Source organism: Hibiscus syriacus, unplaced genomic scaffold (genome assembly GCF_006381635.1).
Source record: "Hibiscus syriacus cultivar Baekdansim isolate YM2019G1 unplaced genomic scaffold, ASM638163v2 tig00110321_pilon, whole genome shotgun sequence".
Taxonomy (NCBI): Eukaryota; Viridiplantae; Streptophyta; class Magnoliopsida; order Malvales; family Malvaceae; genus Hibiscus; species Hibiscus syriacus.
Window position 1 is genome coordinate 1,242,158 of NW_024062680.1, and position 16,751 is coordinate 1,258,908.

A 16,751-nucleotide genomic window follows, 5' to 3' on the forward strand; every position below is an offset into this window, starting at 1 on the left:
TAACCGACCCAGGCCCGCGAAGATGTCTACGTTTCAATAAAGGAATTGCTTAAATTATATTTTATTACAAATTACAACAAGTAGAGAGTAGAGAGGCTGCAAAATTCAATGAACAACAGAGTCATCAATTGGTTTTAAATTGTAAGATTTCCAACTCCGAGAGCTTAAATTTGCCATTTGTATCGAATTTTCAAATTCCAAAATCGAACTAAATTATTTTATTAATCAAACCCATTAATTAAAATATGAATCTCAAAGTCAGAAAGCTCATTGTCACCTTTCCATAATATTGTAATGATCTTAATCCAAGACATTTTCTCCCTCCTCACATTTCTAATTATTTAAGCCCCAAGACTTATCGCTTAAATAAACAAATCAACAAGCAGCTAGGGAAGCCTTGTTTTGATCTCTCCAGACTCTCAAAGGTCATGGCGACAATGACGGATGTAGGATCATCGCCGTTACCGTTACTTTTCCGGCGACGGTCAAGCGGCGAGATGCAGAATTTGGCCACCGTTTCGAGTAGTCTCTTGCCAGCGTTTGGAACTGTCGTCGACGACGGATACTTGAACCTCAAGAAATACGTTATCGTTCCTTACGATCATAGATACCGGTAAGTTAATTTATTCTTGATTTATTGCCATATATGTTCTCACTGCCGTTACTCTTCAAGCTTTCATCTTTTTCTTGCCTTTCAAGAATACTTGGACAGCTTGCATATGTGGCGCCATTAGAGTAGTTTGAATCAAATTAATTTAATATGAATATCCTCGTGGTAAAGATGACATCAATCCTTGTGTATTAGTGAAGTTTGGAATTTAGTCCTGCTTAAACAATTAAAAACTCTCTTTTTTTTTTACAAAATTTATAATTTAATAGTTAACACTATTATTTTTTTGCCAAAAAAAATCAACAAGGTATGTTTATTTTTCGTCAAATCTAATTAGCCAGTTAATTTGACGAATGAAGGGCTAGTTATGAGTTAGTGCATGATAGTTCTGGTAATGGAGCAAATATAAGTAAATTTATTCGTCCAACTGAAATGGTAAAGTGCATCCACAGCTTGTTAGAGAACTAGATTACACTCGGTTTTTTTCTCCTTTAATTCCAGAGTTAGTCGAATAAAGAGGGTTTTTAATTAATTATTTAAAATAAATCAATTTTATTTGAATTCCATTTTATTATGAATATTTATTCTTGATGATAAATTCACATGTCAAGTTTCTATTATTTTTATTATATACATATTTTGAGTGAACGGTGTTAAATAACATAATTAAGGGTCAGTTTGGTATATTTTTTTAAAAGTGATTTTTAAAAGTGCTATAGTAATAAACTTTTAAAAGTGTTGTATAAAAATGTAGTTTAAATTTTAACTATTCGAAATTGCTGTTAAAAAGTGAGTTTGAAGAGAAAATATCTATTATAGATACTATGTTGTAAATTAAAAATATATTTTATAATAATTCTCTATTAATATTTTAATATATAAACCATGAATTTTATTGCTTTTAATTAATTAAAATAAATTATTAAATAATAAATTAGATTTTTAAGGATGTTAGTATGAAATTATAAGTTAAATACATAATTGAGTGGAATTTATACATTAGTAAGAGTACAATTATAATTTGTTTCCAAACGTAAAGTTGAAAATGAAAAAACTATAAATCTTAGGTTTTACGATTGCTTTGAAATAATCGTTTCCACCTTAATTTTTTTCTTTCATTTTTTATTCATTTGACATTGATTTTACGGTCAAAATGAGTTTTTTAAGTGAAAAAAACTTTTAAAAAGTATTATTAAACAGACCCAAAATTAACTTACATAATACAATAACAAGGACTAATATGGTTAAAGAACTTAAGAATCAATGTAAAAATCCATTCAAATTCAGAAAAATTGACAAATCATAAAACCTTAAACTACATTTTAACCGAAACTAAACAATAGAATTGAAGTTTAGGTTAGTTGATTCACATCTTATCTTCGAAAATTAAGGAAAAGAAGGGAGGGGCGGGAGGCAAAGAGATTAGAGATGCTTTATGCCCTCAATAAAAGCTAAAGTTTCTTAAATTGCGGATCTCGTAATTAGGCACCGGAATCTAGGCTAGAGATTGATCGAGTATAGGGCAGATAGAGATGTCAGTATTGTCTAAAAATTTTAGATTATTATATAATTTAAATATTTTTTTATTAATAATTTATTTTTACTCTCTTTAAAATTTTATAAATTTATTACATTCTAAAATTTTAAAAATCCTTCTCTTATCATTAAATTCTAGTTGTCTCTGATGTAGGCTACAAGAAAATGTTTATATGCCCCCAACCGCTATCATTAATAGAATAGGTTATAGCTTATATGGTAGATATATGTATTTCTAATGAAATATGGTTAGAGAAATGGCTAGATAGGGTTATATGGTTTCTGCACATACTATTTATACGATAAAAGGGTAAATTGCATGTTCCTCACTGAATTATATTTTCTCTTTTATTTTCATCATTCAACTTTTAGTTTTTCTAATTTGCTCACTGAACTTTACAAATTGAATCAATTTGGTCACTTGACCTTTATCTCTCTAACATTTTGATGACGTGTCATTTTTTTTTTATTTTTTTAATACAAAATAATTGAGAAAATAAAAAAAAATTGAAGGTGGTCGGATGCCACTGTCGGCCACCGTCGATCGTCATAGATGGTGATCGTTCGGTCGAAAAATTTAGTTGAAGAGTAATAATACGGTAAACATGAGAAAGAAAGGGGCTGCCATTAGTTAGCTGCAAGGGAGGAACGTTAGAAGCATGTTTTATAGATAGATGATCGATAGATAAGTATTCTTGTGTCATATTAACTCTTTTTGGAAAGCTCCTGCCTTAGAGCTCTCGTACTTAGTGACAAAAATTGAGATGAAAAGTGAGGAAGACGAAATGTTTTAGTCTAGATTCACGGATTTTGAGACATTTTCTGATGAAACAACCACCGAATTTGGACTTAAGGGGTCGAGATGAATCGACCAATGAAATTTGGGATCAAACAACCACCATCATTTGAGTTTTTCAAAACGACATCATTTTGATGCTTATGCTATTCATTGTGTAATGTCATAACACTATTAAATAGTTAACAACAGAGTGAGCAAATTGATTCAATTCTTAAATTTCAGTGAACAAATTAAAAAAATTGAAAGTTGAGTGAGAAAAATACGAGAGTATAGTTCAGCAAGAAGCAATATAATTTACCCTTCTTAAAAATGATTATGAAGTTTTCATTTTTGAGATTTGTAGTCTGAAATACAAATAACGTGTATTATAGATTTTTCACCTATATTCAAATGATTATTTTGATTAGAGTGTGTTTTAATATAAAATAATATCAAAAAGTTTTTTTTGGTATATTCACTAATTTTCGATTTATTAATCAACTAATCTAAATCGGATATTACAGAAGTAAGGACGACCCTCCCAACCCAATTTGCTACATTCACAAATGTCAGGATTTGAACATTGCTTAAAGGTTCTAGTACCTCATCCCACTAGATCAACTGGTTGTTGATAATATTAAAAACTTTAAACAATTATAAAATATATATTACGTTATTTTGTAATTATAAAAAATCAATAAATTTAATAATATTTAATGATATTTTATAATCGTTTGATAATTTTAATAATTATTCTATATTAATTGATAATTAAAAAATCATTTAAACATGATTTATTATCTCTTATGCACTTGAAATATGATGGGAGTTTCTTTGGCTATTGGGACTTGGGAACTTTCCCGTATGCTGCCCTGCCGTTAATCTTCCTTTTTGCCTGTTTTAGTTTTGATTTGACTTACATTAGGTGTTCAAAATGGGTCATAATTTAGGAATATGAACTGATGGTGAGTAATTATCTTCGTTGTTTATTATTTTAAAATATAAATCGATAAAATCAATTAGATCGGTAGATTTGTAAATATTTTTTTATCATTTTATTTAAATATTTGCTTATTTTTTAAAATTATACAGTAGTTATAATGTGAAATAAATTTATGATCTAGTATAAATTAATTAAATCTAAATATGATAAAAATATTAAAATAAATTCTTATGAAAAGAGAAGATGAACTAGGTATGCGTACGACGATTTTTATAATTCAAATCTAATTCAATCTTTATTATCTTGAAAATTAGATTGTTTTATATTTAAATTCGATTTAATATCTTAAAATTAAAGTGTGAGATCAACTTGTTAAAATGATATTGGTGCAGATGGTGGCAAACTTTTTTGGTAGCGCTAGTGCTATACTCAGCATGGGCGTCGGTTTTTGAGTTAGCTTTCAAAAGAGCAGCAAGAGGGGGACTACTGGTCATTGATTTGGTGGTAGATCTATTCTTTGCCATTGATATCGTCCTCACATTCTTCGTTGCTTATTTAGACAAGGCCACTTATCTCCTCGTTGACGATCACAAGAAAATTGCTTTACGGTATTCTTCAATCTTCATTTACTATTAATTTAATGTTATAAATTTGTTTACCTAACTAATACTATTTAATTCTTAACATGAAATTTTTACGATATTTCTAAAATCCATATAAATTAATATAGTCTTACACAAACTAACAGGTCCTCACGTATGTGGTCTAAGGTATAAATTATGAAGTACAAAACTATTTAATCTCTCTTAGATTAAATAATTACAAGTTCGAAAGTTTAATGACAGTAAAATTATATATATATATATATATTTGTCTTGTAATATTTAAATAATATTTTATGGTTTCATCATTCAGATATGTGACGAGAGCCTGGTTCTTTATGGATGTAGCATCTACTATGCCATTTCAACTCGTATTCAGAATCTTTACCGGAAGATGGCACAACGGTGAAGTCTTTGGTTTTCTTAACTTGCTTCGTCTATGGCGTCTTTGGCGTGTCAGTGAACTTTTCAAAAGGTAAAATTCTGTCCAACTTAACAACACTATATATCCTAAATGCAATGTTTTAAACTAATTTTCTGTACTTTATTTATTTATTTTTTCATAATTACCACTTATGACACTTAGAATATTTGTATCAATATAAATTTAAATTTGAAATAAATTTTTTAATTAGGCTGGAGAAAGACACACGATTTAGCTATTTCTGGACGAGACTCCTTAAACTAGTATGCGTACGTATTATTAACTCTCCTTTTCTTGTTTTACTTAAATTTTTATACATTTAATATTGGTGCAAGCTAAATCTTAATATAAAATTTTGTAAATTCTAAAACGAATATATGATAGATTTGATGAGTCGTCGTCAATATTATTAGTTTACACCAATATTATTCGATTTTATAACATATGAACTTTGATTATGGTTCCCTAGTTACTTTAATCCCATCTAACCAAAATTTCCAAGTGAAATTCAATATACTAAAATGGCAGGTCACGGTATTTGCCGTTCACACAGCTGCTTGCGTTTATTACTTTCTAGCAGTGCACCACAAACACCCAGTTAACACATGGCTCGGAAGTGTGGTTGAAGATTTTAAGCACAGAAGTGTGTGGTTAGGCTACACTTATTCCATGTACTGGTCAATCGTCACTCTCACCACAGTTGGTTATGGAGATTTGCATGCGGTGAACACAGGAGAAAAGATATTTAACATGCTTTATATGCTTTTCAACATTGGTCTCACTGCCTACATAATCGGTAACATGACAAACCTTGTCGTCCATGCTGCTGTCAGAACCTTTGCAATGGTATTTTTCTCTCCCCGGCTTTCCTTGCATTTACAGAGAATGGGTACGAGTATATGAATATGGGTATGGTTAGGATTTTCAAAAAATGTTTCGCTTATTTGGAGGATCCTTAGGGGGTGATATACACTTATCCATGTGTAGAACACGAGTGTCAGACACAAATATTTCAACAAAACATAGCAATTAGATTAGCAGCATGAAAGCAAGTTAATTCAGTTCACAACACATGATCGATATGAACTTGAAGTTTCCATTGAAACCCTTTAGTGTTATAATGGCTTGCTTTTCATTCTTTCATTATAGGGGACCTCTAAGAGATGTTTGTTATAGTCTTATCTATTTCTATTTCTATATAGATCTCTGAGAGTTGAAAACACATCATGTAGTAATCCAGAAATAGCTAAGAAAAAATAGGCTAAAGATGATTTTATCAGGGAATCTGATAACCCAACGGATTGGACTTCATTACTATAACTCTTGCTTTGCCTATCGTATGAACAATCTCTCGTATATCGCCAATGCTGTCATTTTTTACACAAACAGAGAGATGCCATCAATGAGTTATTGCGTTATGCAAGCAAAAATAGACTTCCAGAAGGGTTGAGAGAACAAATGCTGGCACACATGCAACTCAAGTTCAAGACAGCAGAGTTACAACAAGAGGAAGTGCTGCAGGACCTGCCTAAGGCAATAAGATCTAGCATTGCCCAACACCTCTTCCGTCGTACAGTCGAGAAAAGTTACCTATTCAATGGAGTCTCTGAAGACCTTGTTTCTCAACTGGTACCAATATTTCCGTTTCTTTTATATATCGTCACAAGGAGGATCCAAATTTAGAGCATCCCATTTTATCTGTGGTGCAGGTTTAGGGATGGGGTCGGGGTGAGACGATTTTTGTTCTCCTATCCTTGTATCCAAATACTTCACCCAATATCCTACCCGATCTCAAACTTAAGTTCTAGTTAACCTGGCTCCAAAATTTGGGTTTAATATCTAGACAATGCTTTGTTGACCTAAAATGAAACTTTCACCCTAACAATATTACATTCCAATGTTTCAGTGTCTGACAGTCATGAAATGGTGATCAAAATCTGTCCACATTACTATAGAAAAAAATATGATATGATATCACAAAGCTAGTTTTCATAGTATTTTCTTCTTACAGGTGTCAGAGATGAAAGCAGAATTCTTTCCTCCAAAGGTTGAAATTATTTTACAAAACGAAATACCAACCGATTTCTACCTTCTAGTCTCAGGAGCAGTGGTATATCATCATTCTTTTAAAAATGTTTATGCCTACTCTTTAACCTGAGATGCAAAACCTAAGCTTTCTGAAACTGCAGGATTTGCTGACATACAAGAACGGAACAGAGCAGGTATGTCTTTTGCTAAGTGTATAATTTCCTAATGATTGCATTTACAGACTTAGAGCATACTATTCCCTGTGTTGGTATGAGTTTCAAATACAAGAATGTATCTAATACGAGTATGTTCAACTTTTTACATGCATTTTGAACGTCATTGTAGGTCAAATTCCCTTATCCTGTCTAAATATGCATCAAGCACGAGAGTAGAACATGAAGTCAGAAAAATAAATAATGTTCCCATTTGACTTAGAAAAATGGGAAGGGAGCAACAATTACAGATTTTCTTTTAGCTTTTGGTTTTCCTAATGTTTTTGGAGGCTGGAGGTAGGCTCTATTAGAGTACTACAATTTTCACCTTGTAACAGAGATATTGATTAAAGATGAACACAGTTAGGATGCCTTGTTTTAATATCAAACTGAAAGTAGATAGTAGATACAAGCAAGTCAATTATTGACATCTTTTTCTTCTAGCCTAAAAAATGCACATGAAAAATTGCTGCGTATACCATAGATGAGAAAAGACAACATATGATCATGAAGAGACCTTCTGATAGTTGATCAAGAGACCCAAATGCTTATTAATAATATAAGAGTTACTTACTTGAGATTATAACAGTGAAAAAGGCATAACACATGCCACACCTGCTATGTTAAAGTAAACCACCTCTCTCTCTCTCTTTCTTTCTTTCCATATCTTGTCTTATACCAAGTTCCCGCCTTTCCTTTTCTTCCAGTTTTTGTCAAAACTTGGAGCTGCAGATATGGCAGGAGAAATTGGGGTAATTTTCAATATTCCCCAACCTTTCATAGTGAGAACTAAGAGGCTCTCCCAGGTTATAAGGATAAGTCATCACCATTTCAAACAAATGGTTCAACCACAGAGTGAAGATGGAAAGATTATTATTGCTAACTTCATGAAGGTTTGTAAACTTCATAATCTCCATATGGATGCAGTTTATAGTCGATTCTAGACTCTTAGGGGAAAAGAATTTCAAAAGGGATGCAATCTACCAATGAAAGGAAATTTTCAGGGATAATGTTTTAGCCAAGAACGTTTAATAGCTATTTAAATTAGAATAACAGTTCAATGATTGGTTTGGGATAAAAGTAAGCAATGAAATCTCACAATCAATTCAAGGACAATACATAATTTTGTCCATAAATTCAAGGCACCTCTTTAATCCGACTCCTCTATTCACAGTACTTGAAAGGTTTAAAAGAAGACATCCTACAGGAGATTCCTTTCCTAACAGAATTGCTCGAAGAACAGAATCAACAGGTATGTTTTCATCGTAAAGTTGAACCAATTATAGAAATGTAAGCAGGTTAATTTTATCATGTTCCTTTGCAGCCTCTGGAACAAAATGAGGATCAACAAAACAGAGAAACATTGGATTCCACAGATGCAAATCCAGAAGGTAAATAAAAGCTCCATTGCTAAGGATATAAAATAGAGAAATTTCAAGCACAAACCATCCAGATCATATGATAAGCCCACCCAAAATGTGGATGCAAAGCCAAAAAACCATATTTTAAACCAATAATTCATAAAACCTAATAACACATTCACTCTTGACTAACATAACTGAGAATATGAACCAATCTGGTATTTTGAGGGGAAAAAAGTGAGTCTATCATATGCCTCGGATGATAGAAATTCCATATCCAGAAATGATTTTCTTAAGGTGCCGATGACATTAGTTTTCAACATCTAGTCAACCTATAAGTTCAATATCATGAATTGCACAGCATGCTATACGCCTATACCAATACAAAACAATGTGTCAAATAAACCCCAATATAAGTTCTTTTCATTATAACTGTAGGTATTTGCAACTTAATGAATTTACCGGTTTGCAGGAAAAACAGACACTTCCAATGGTGCAACCACCATCCGGGTGATAATTCATGGGCATTATCCGAGCGAAGGAACGTCTAATGACAGGTTGGGAAAGCTCGTATATTTGCCTGATTCACTTGAAGACCTCTTCAGTCTAGCAGGTATCACCAAACAACAATCTTCTTAAAAAGTGAATATTCGTTTACTAACTTCCACTTGACATGCTAAAAGACTTATATGAATGGAAAAAAAATGAAAACAACGGAACAAATAGAAAGATATATAACACACCTAAAACTCATTCCTAAGAGAAATAATCAAGTACATGAAAAAATGCTGAAAGATTTGATCTTGACGCATCAAACATGAAGTTAAGCCTATTAAACCAATACAAGAGACTTCCACTTCAAGTCACAACAACACAGATTAAACCACTAAGCATACAATATATCAAATTCTAGAAAAGTTATTTTCATTGATTCATATGATTGGAAAGTTAACAACCATCAAGAGAAAACATGTTAGTGGATACACTAATATGATGAAAAAAGAGGGTAGGGTGGGGTGGGGTGTTGGGGGGGGGGGGGAAGCGGGCACTGGTGCAAGGACTGAATTTGTTTATATTTGGTTAATACAGAGAAGAAATTTGGAAAAAGAGGGAGCACTATTCTTGTGGCTGACGGCTCAGAAGTTGAAGAACTGAATGCTCTGAGAGAGAATGATCACTTATTCATTTTTTAAATGTTTAAGAATTGATCTGTTTTCCAAGCATTTATCTGTTTTAAGTGATGTTTCTAAATGTGTCAGAAGTAATGCTTCAATACTAATGGTAGTGTAGTGTCTATTTACACCCAATATTGACCCATCTTCAGTTATTAAGTTCTCCATAAAAATAATGGGAAGATGGTAGTGTAAATTATAGAGCTTACAATTTTAAGTATCTCTTATTCGATATGTTAAAAACAGTGTATGCAGCTTTCTGATAACTGTTCCTTCTATTCCTCCTAGCTTTTCTTAAAGAACTCTTCAACTATTCCTCCAGAGTTTTGATCAAATTCACTGCAGAACTTTTATTAAAAGGTAAACATGATGTAATTTATGAGAAGCAAAGTGTTTGCAACAAGCTAATGTTAAATTAATCTACCAGAACCTAACGAAAAGAGTGAAGACAAAAAAAGTACCGGTAGAGCGATATAGAAAAACATGATTGTGGATATACAATAATACACTATCTATTTCCTGGTGTAATCTTCAGAAGAAGGCTGAAGTTTAGATAAAGTAGGAATAATAATCAACAAATTTTCAAAAATAAGTTTCATATCTCGTTATTCACCAGATGAAAGTTACATAGAAGATTTACTCACCTTATCATTTAAATCATATTCCCCCCTTGTCATTTGAAGGTGCAGTGACATATCAGCACTGTTTAAATGAAAATTATTGTAAGTTAAATGACTAATTGCATATGGAAAATTACAAGATCTGAGAAAATAACATTGTAAAATAAGTTAATAAGAATGCATTAATTGGAAAGAAATTTGTAATTCTCGAAAGTATCCAAAAGTCACTAATAATTACGAGGATGACAAGCGATCTCAGGAAATTAACTATAGAATATACGACTAAATAATGATTTAAACGAAAATCCTCACATTTCACAACGTTTTTTTTAGACAATTTGAATTATGCAGGTAATAATAACTAAATGCTTTTCTTCAACCTGAATTTTTAAATATGCGATGACTTCAAATAAGAATCAATCACATAATAACAGGAAGTATTCAACGTGGTTTGAAATTAGAAACGAAATGGAAGTAACGAGCGGATTGAATGATATAAAGAAATTGAGGAAGAGAATGGACCATGAACTTCGGAGGCTGGCGGAGTAGGAGACTCTGCATCGGCCTGAGATGACGAAGTTTATCAACTAGCTTTCGCTAATTTTTGAATTCGAGAGCAAAATGAGAGAGATGAGTAGGTTTTTATCCGTTTTATAGGAGCAATTTTAATATACTTAAAATTCTTTGGCAGTTGGCGGCAATTAATGCTTTGCTTTTACCTCCCTTATTTGTTCCCGTATTTCACAATTTCCCATGTGTTTTTTACCTCTTATATTATGTAGTACTTGAGGCGGTAAATGGATCAACGACATAGTGCTATCTGTTTGACGTATAATATTATAGACGTGTAATATTAGAGAATGGTGATTGTAAACTTGTTTAACGTATGTATGATATGATTTTTGTGTTGGGTCTCGAGGATTGGGGGAATAGATGACAAGCTAAGCCCATTAGAGTCACTTAACATGACAATCTCCAATATAGCATGTCCCAAGCACGTGCGAGGCCATTTCCCGCAAAAAACAAAATAACCTTCCCGCCAAGGAGTACCCTTGTGGTAATTAACAAAGACGGAAGTTGGCTCTGAGAGAATGATATTGTCTTCTTCATTTTCAACGAGAGTGAGAGACGGTAATCAAAGCTGAAAAGCAAAGAAGGAAATGTCGGGATGGGACGAAGGAGCGGTTTACTACAGCAATCAGGCTCAATTCATGGAAGCCTCCGGGGAAGCGGAAGCGGCCGCCGCATCCTCCACGACGAGCCGCCACTCTGTTCTCAAATTCAAGGAGTTCATCAGTAACTTTAAAAAGAAGAAGAACGTTTTCCCGTACAGAGAAAGCCTCGTTAATAATCCTAAATTCCTACTGGTCCATCTCGAGGACCTTCTCTCATTCGATTCCGATCTCCCTTCCCTAATTCGCTCCGCTCCGCCCGATTACCTGCCTTTAGTAAAATATTCTGACGAACTTCTCTTAGCAATTTTATCAAAATTTGTTCTTTTAGCTTAAGGTTGCTTCTTCTTAATAATTGGTGCAGTTTGAGAAGGCGGCTGCGGAGGTTTTAGGGGGTTTGAAGATGAAACTAGCGGGAGATTCAGGGGAAATGGTGGAGCCACAGACGGGTGAGGTTCAAATTTTGCTTACGTCAAAGGAGGATACCGTTTCTTTGCGCTCACTTGAGGTAATTGGTTGGGATTTGTTTGATCTATTGGTATGAAGGGAATGGATTATTTTCAGTTTCCGACTCTTTTTTTCTGTTATTTTATTTTATTTTATTAGGCTCAATATATATCAAAACTGGTTAAGATATCCGGAATTACAATTGCTGCTTCAAGGATTAAGGCCAAGGCTACTTATGTGCATTTAATCTGTAAGAACTGTAAAAATACCAGGGCGATTCCCTGCCGTCCAGGTCTTGGTGGGGCAATTGTTCCGCGGTCATGTGACCATATTCCACAGGTTTATTCCTTATAAAAGGTTGAGTTGTTAATATTACTTGTTTAGTATGAGAGGTTTGGTTGCAGTTATGGAATATTTGTAGCCTGGAGAAGAAGCTTGCCCTACTGATCCGTGGCTGATAGGAGCAAGTATGTTGATCAACAAACCTTGAAACTGCAAGAGAACCCGGAGGTAACGATTTTGTTTTCAAGAGCAATAATGTATAAAACAAATTATAGAATTGATTGGAATATGCATTCACGTTAAATTTGAAGGATGTACCCACTGGTGAGCTTCCGAGAAATATGTTGCTTTCAGTGGACTGACATCTGGTTCAAACAATTGTACCTGGTTCGAGATTGACAATAATGGGAATTTATAGCATCTTTCAAGCTGTCAATTTATCCACAAAGTAAGACATAATGTCTTTGTATCAGGGTAGTGGGAATATGTTGCTTTCAGTGGACTGACATCTGATTCAAACAATTGTACCCTATAGTTAGCCTCTTATTTCTCTTCTAACTATTTTGATCTGATTTATGCAGCCATAAAGGTGCAGTTGCAGTTAGACAGCCTTATATCAGGGTAGTGGGAATGGAAGAGACAAGTGAAGCAAGCTCCCGAGGACCTGCTACTTTCACACAAGAAGAGGTAAATATCTGAGTGATCATGATTATTGTTTACGTAAGAAGTCACATCTCCACTTTATTGCATCATTTCTGATTGGTTCATATTTTTTTTTTTGAATTTGCATCGACTATATTGCTTGATAGTGTCATTGATATGTTACTATGCTTGCAACTTATTTTTGAACTGAGTTGATTAATTCAATTTGTATCAACTGGATTTTTCTTCCCAATGTCTAAACTGAATTTACGATGGATTCCCTTTGTCATCATCATTGTTATCTACATATTACTTGCAGGTAGAAGAATTCAAAAAATTTGCTTCAAATCAGATACATATAAAGTCATATGCTCCAAGATTGCTCCAAGATTGCTCCCTCTATATTTGGTCACGATGATGTCAAGAAGGCTGACGCTTGTCTTCTATTTGGAGGAGCCAGGAAAGTAAGTTTCACATCCTTAACTTCCATCCTTCAATATTCCTAGTATTTACTGTTACCGTAACTTGCTTCATTAATGTGTAGAATTTGCCTGATGGGGTGAAGTAAAGAGGTGATATTAATGTGTTGCTTCTTGGCAATCCATCTACTGCCAAGTCACAGGTTAGTTACATGTATCTTTGACAGTTGATGTTGCTGAAATGAACTGTTATTGCTTTGCCATCACCTTTTGCTCTGTTCTACATTCCATTTTAGAGTATTTATCAAGAATTTTTTAATTGGAGCTATTTCATACTATAGCTTCTAGTGCCTTCTCGCACAATTTGGTGCTTATTTAATGGTTACCTTGTACAGTTTCTCAAGTTTGTTGAGAAGACATCTCCAATAGCTGTTTACACTTCTGGAAAGGGCTCATCAGCTGCTGGTCTTACAGCTTCTGTTATTCGAGATAGTAGTTCTGTAAGTTCTTGGTGTGCTTTGGAATCTAGTGGAGATAATTTTGCTTTACTAGTTGCTTTATCATGAGAAAAGTTCCCTTTACTGTGCCCTTTTAAAAGCAAAAAAAAAGTTTCTCACACTGTTCATGTATCTATGAAATGTCAGCGAGAGTTTTACCTTGAAGGAGGAGCCATGGTTTTGGCAGATGGAGGTGTTGTATGTATTGAAGAGTTTGATAAGATGAGACCAGAGGATAGGTAAGTTGAATTAATCTTAAAACCTGTTAGGCCTTCCTATGTATGATGTTTATGAGGTTTTTTCTCTGTATTGCCTAGGGTTGCTATTCATGAAGCTATGGAGCAGCAGACAATATCCATTGCCAAAGCTGGAATTACAACTGTTCTCAATTCCAGAACTTCAGTTCTTGCCTCTGCTAATCCTCCTTCAGGTCGTTATGACGATCTTAAGGTCTGTATCTGCACACTTTTCCATTTTTTTCAATTTCCCGAATTTATGCTTGGTATTCCTTTGAAGCAACTGACAAATATAATTACATTGAAGACTGCACAGGATAATATTGATTTGCAGACTACAATTCTGTCAAGATTTGACTTGATCTTCATTGTAAAGGACATCAGAATGTATGACCAAGACAAGGTAGTCTGGTTATTTTGCTCACCTTAGATTTCATCGGTCAATGACAGTTAAAAAATTGCTTGTCAGAAAAGTTATTTCTTGATTTCTAAACAGTAATTCTTCTGTTTTAGTGCTCCAAGGATAAAACAAAAGGACCCATAATGTTAACATGACTTCTAAGTGCTTCTACCAAGGGCTTTGAATTCAATTATCCTTTTACAGGTTATAGCTTTTACAGGTTATAGCAAGTCATGTCATAAAAGTTCATGCATCAGCTCAGACAGCATCCAATGACAGTAGAACTCCTAAAGAAGATAATTGGCTGAAAAGGTATATGTAAAAAAAATTGGCTTCTTATTTTTTATAATTAAAGTGAAGGTATTTGAACATATCCAACATGTATGCTACATTGTATTTGCTGCTAAATTGAATTAAGTTTTATAGGTATATACAATATTGTCGAACAGAATGCCATCCTCGCCTTTCAGAAGCTGCATGTGCTAAACTCCAGAGTGATTATGTTGATATCAGAAGGGTATTCTCAAGCTTTAGCCATAAATGCTTTTTTTAAGTTCTATTCTAAATTTAACTAGCAAGGGAGCCCTTAACACCCATTAGCATGAGAACTTCTCTGAAGTTAATTTGCAAATGATCTCAAGTTTTATGCTTACTAACATTAGTAATCAACATGGGTTACTGTTGTAGGGAATGAGGCAGCAAGCAAATGAGACCGGAGAGAGTGCAGCAATTCCCATCACTGTGAGGCAGCTGGAGGCCATCATAAGGTTAAGCGAGGCTCTTGCAAAAATGAAATTGTAAGCGTCAGATCTAGCAAAAGCATGTTAGATGGTGAATGCTTGAATTAAACTCAAATAGAAGTTAACCTACTTCAGTAATTTGATAAAAAATATCTACGTGCCTATTTTGATATAAATAGAATAAATTGCCCCTTTTAACAGTTGAAATATATTTCAGGTCACATGTTGCCACTGAAGGTGATGTAGCTGAAGCATTGAGCCTTTTCAAAGTTTCCACCATGGATGCAGCACGTTCTGGAATAAACCAACATATTAATATCTCGCCTGATATGGCCAATGAGATAAAGGTTTGCAGACATTTTTTTCTGAACTTGTTCTTGTACTCTTGTGATCTTTCTCATGTTAATAATTTTTGGTGTATATATAGCAAGCGGAGAACCAGATAAAGAGAAGACTGGGAAACGGAAATCGCATATCAGAAAGAAGGCTGATTGATGATCTTACTAGAATGGGGATGAATGAGTCAATTGTAAGTAGTTGTCTTAAAAACAGTCATTGTTAGAATTTAGTTTTAGTATTCTTAGTGAAGAGTGAAAACTAGTTAAAAAATATACCAATTTTCGGGTTGTATGTATATTTGTTGAACATCTGATTCAATATGGTTTATTTTATTTGGCAGGTAAGAAGAGCCATTCTAATTATGCACCAGAGAGGTGACGTTGAATATCAACGAGAAAGGCATATTATTGTTCGTAAAGCATGAGCTTTCTGTTGTAGAAAATTATCACTGGAGCAGTCCTTGAGCGTCAGATTTTTACTGCAAGAGGATCTAAATTCCATTGTACTCGTGGTCTTGATCTGGAATGACCTGACTGGCAAAAAGTTATGTATTATTAGTATATTGTACTGCAACTTATTATGATCTTACATTTTAATGGATGGATGGTTGGTCTAGAGACTATTTAACCACCAGTTATTAAATCCCAAGAACTACCTGCATCCGGCACTGTTCTCAGCTTGTCAAAATTTAGTGAAAAACTAAGTTTGCACTCAGCTAAAAGAGTATGGATGGGGTCGGGGAAGAAAGGGTATTGGAGAAAATGTTGTGAATTGTGATAATATGCCATGGTGCCAAAGCAGACAGGGAGGCTCCCTCTGAGGACATGCCGAGGTGTTTATTTTGCACTTGCAAAATGCCCGGTAATATAGAGTAAGACTTATCTTCCACTACAAACTTGAGGGCTTTTAATTCAGACAATAGTTCCAGATACGAAATGTGGCTTTAGCGTCGTCATATGAAACTGTAGTTCCAATTATAATCAATGCATCAAAATGCTTTGCTAAGCTTGAGTTCATGTTATAGAGGATCTCAACATGGCACACCAAATGACAACTCGAGCTTACTTTTTTACCAATTTAAATCATAAAATTCTAATATCTATTTAGCGTTTTTATTTTTAAATTTTTTAATTGTATTTAAAGATAAACAAAAGAAGTATATGAGTCGAAAATCAATATATTATTAAATATTTTTTTGGAATTGAATATTGGGGTGAAACCCCTTTTTATTAGTTTTTTTTGTTTATATTTATTTGTAAGATTTTTTGTTTTTATTGTTCAATCACAATTT

General features: G+C 33.5%; 1 protein-coding gene and 1 pseudogene across 1 annotated transcript; both read left to right on the top strand.

The window, feature by feature from the left end:
- The first annotated feature begins 373 nt into the window (after positions 1-373).
- On the top strand, positions 374-9,937 carry LOC120117667 (potassium channel KAT3). Its single transcript, XM_039137907.1, has 13 exons — positions 374-613; positions 4,260-4,475; positions 4,783-4,944; positions 5,105-5,162; positions 5,422-5,739; positions 6,283-6,522; positions 6,905-7,003; positions 7,083-7,115; positions 7,841-8,026; positions 8,308-8,385; positions 8,458-8,524; positions 8,967-9,107; positions 9,584-9,937. Exons 1-13 carry the CDS (start codon positions 429-431, stop codon positions 9,685-9,687), a joined length of 1,887 nt encoding a protein of 628 aa, XP_038993838.1. The 5' UTR covers positions 374-428; the 3' UTR covers positions 9,688-9,937.
- A 1,448-nt stretch (positions 9,938-11,385) lies between these two features.
- On the top strand, positions 11,386-15,908 carry LOC120117668 (annotated as a pseudogene).
- The last annotated feature ends 843 nt before the right edge of the window (positions 15,909-16,751 follow it).

Excerpts from the sequence above, each read along its gene's own strand:
- LOC120117667 (XM_039137907.1), top strand. The coding sequence starts at position 429 with ATGGCGACAATGACGGATGTAGGATCATCGCCGTTACCGTTACTTTTC. Across the intron at positions 4,945-5,104 it reads GTCAGTGAACTTTTCAAAAG|GCTGGAGAAAGACACACGAT; the intron begins GTAAAATTCTGT and ends TTTTTTAATTAG. Across the intron at positions 5,163-5,421 it reads GACTCCTTAAACTAGTATGC|GTCACGGTATTTGCCGTTCA; the intron begins GTACGTATTATT and ends CTAAAATGGCAG.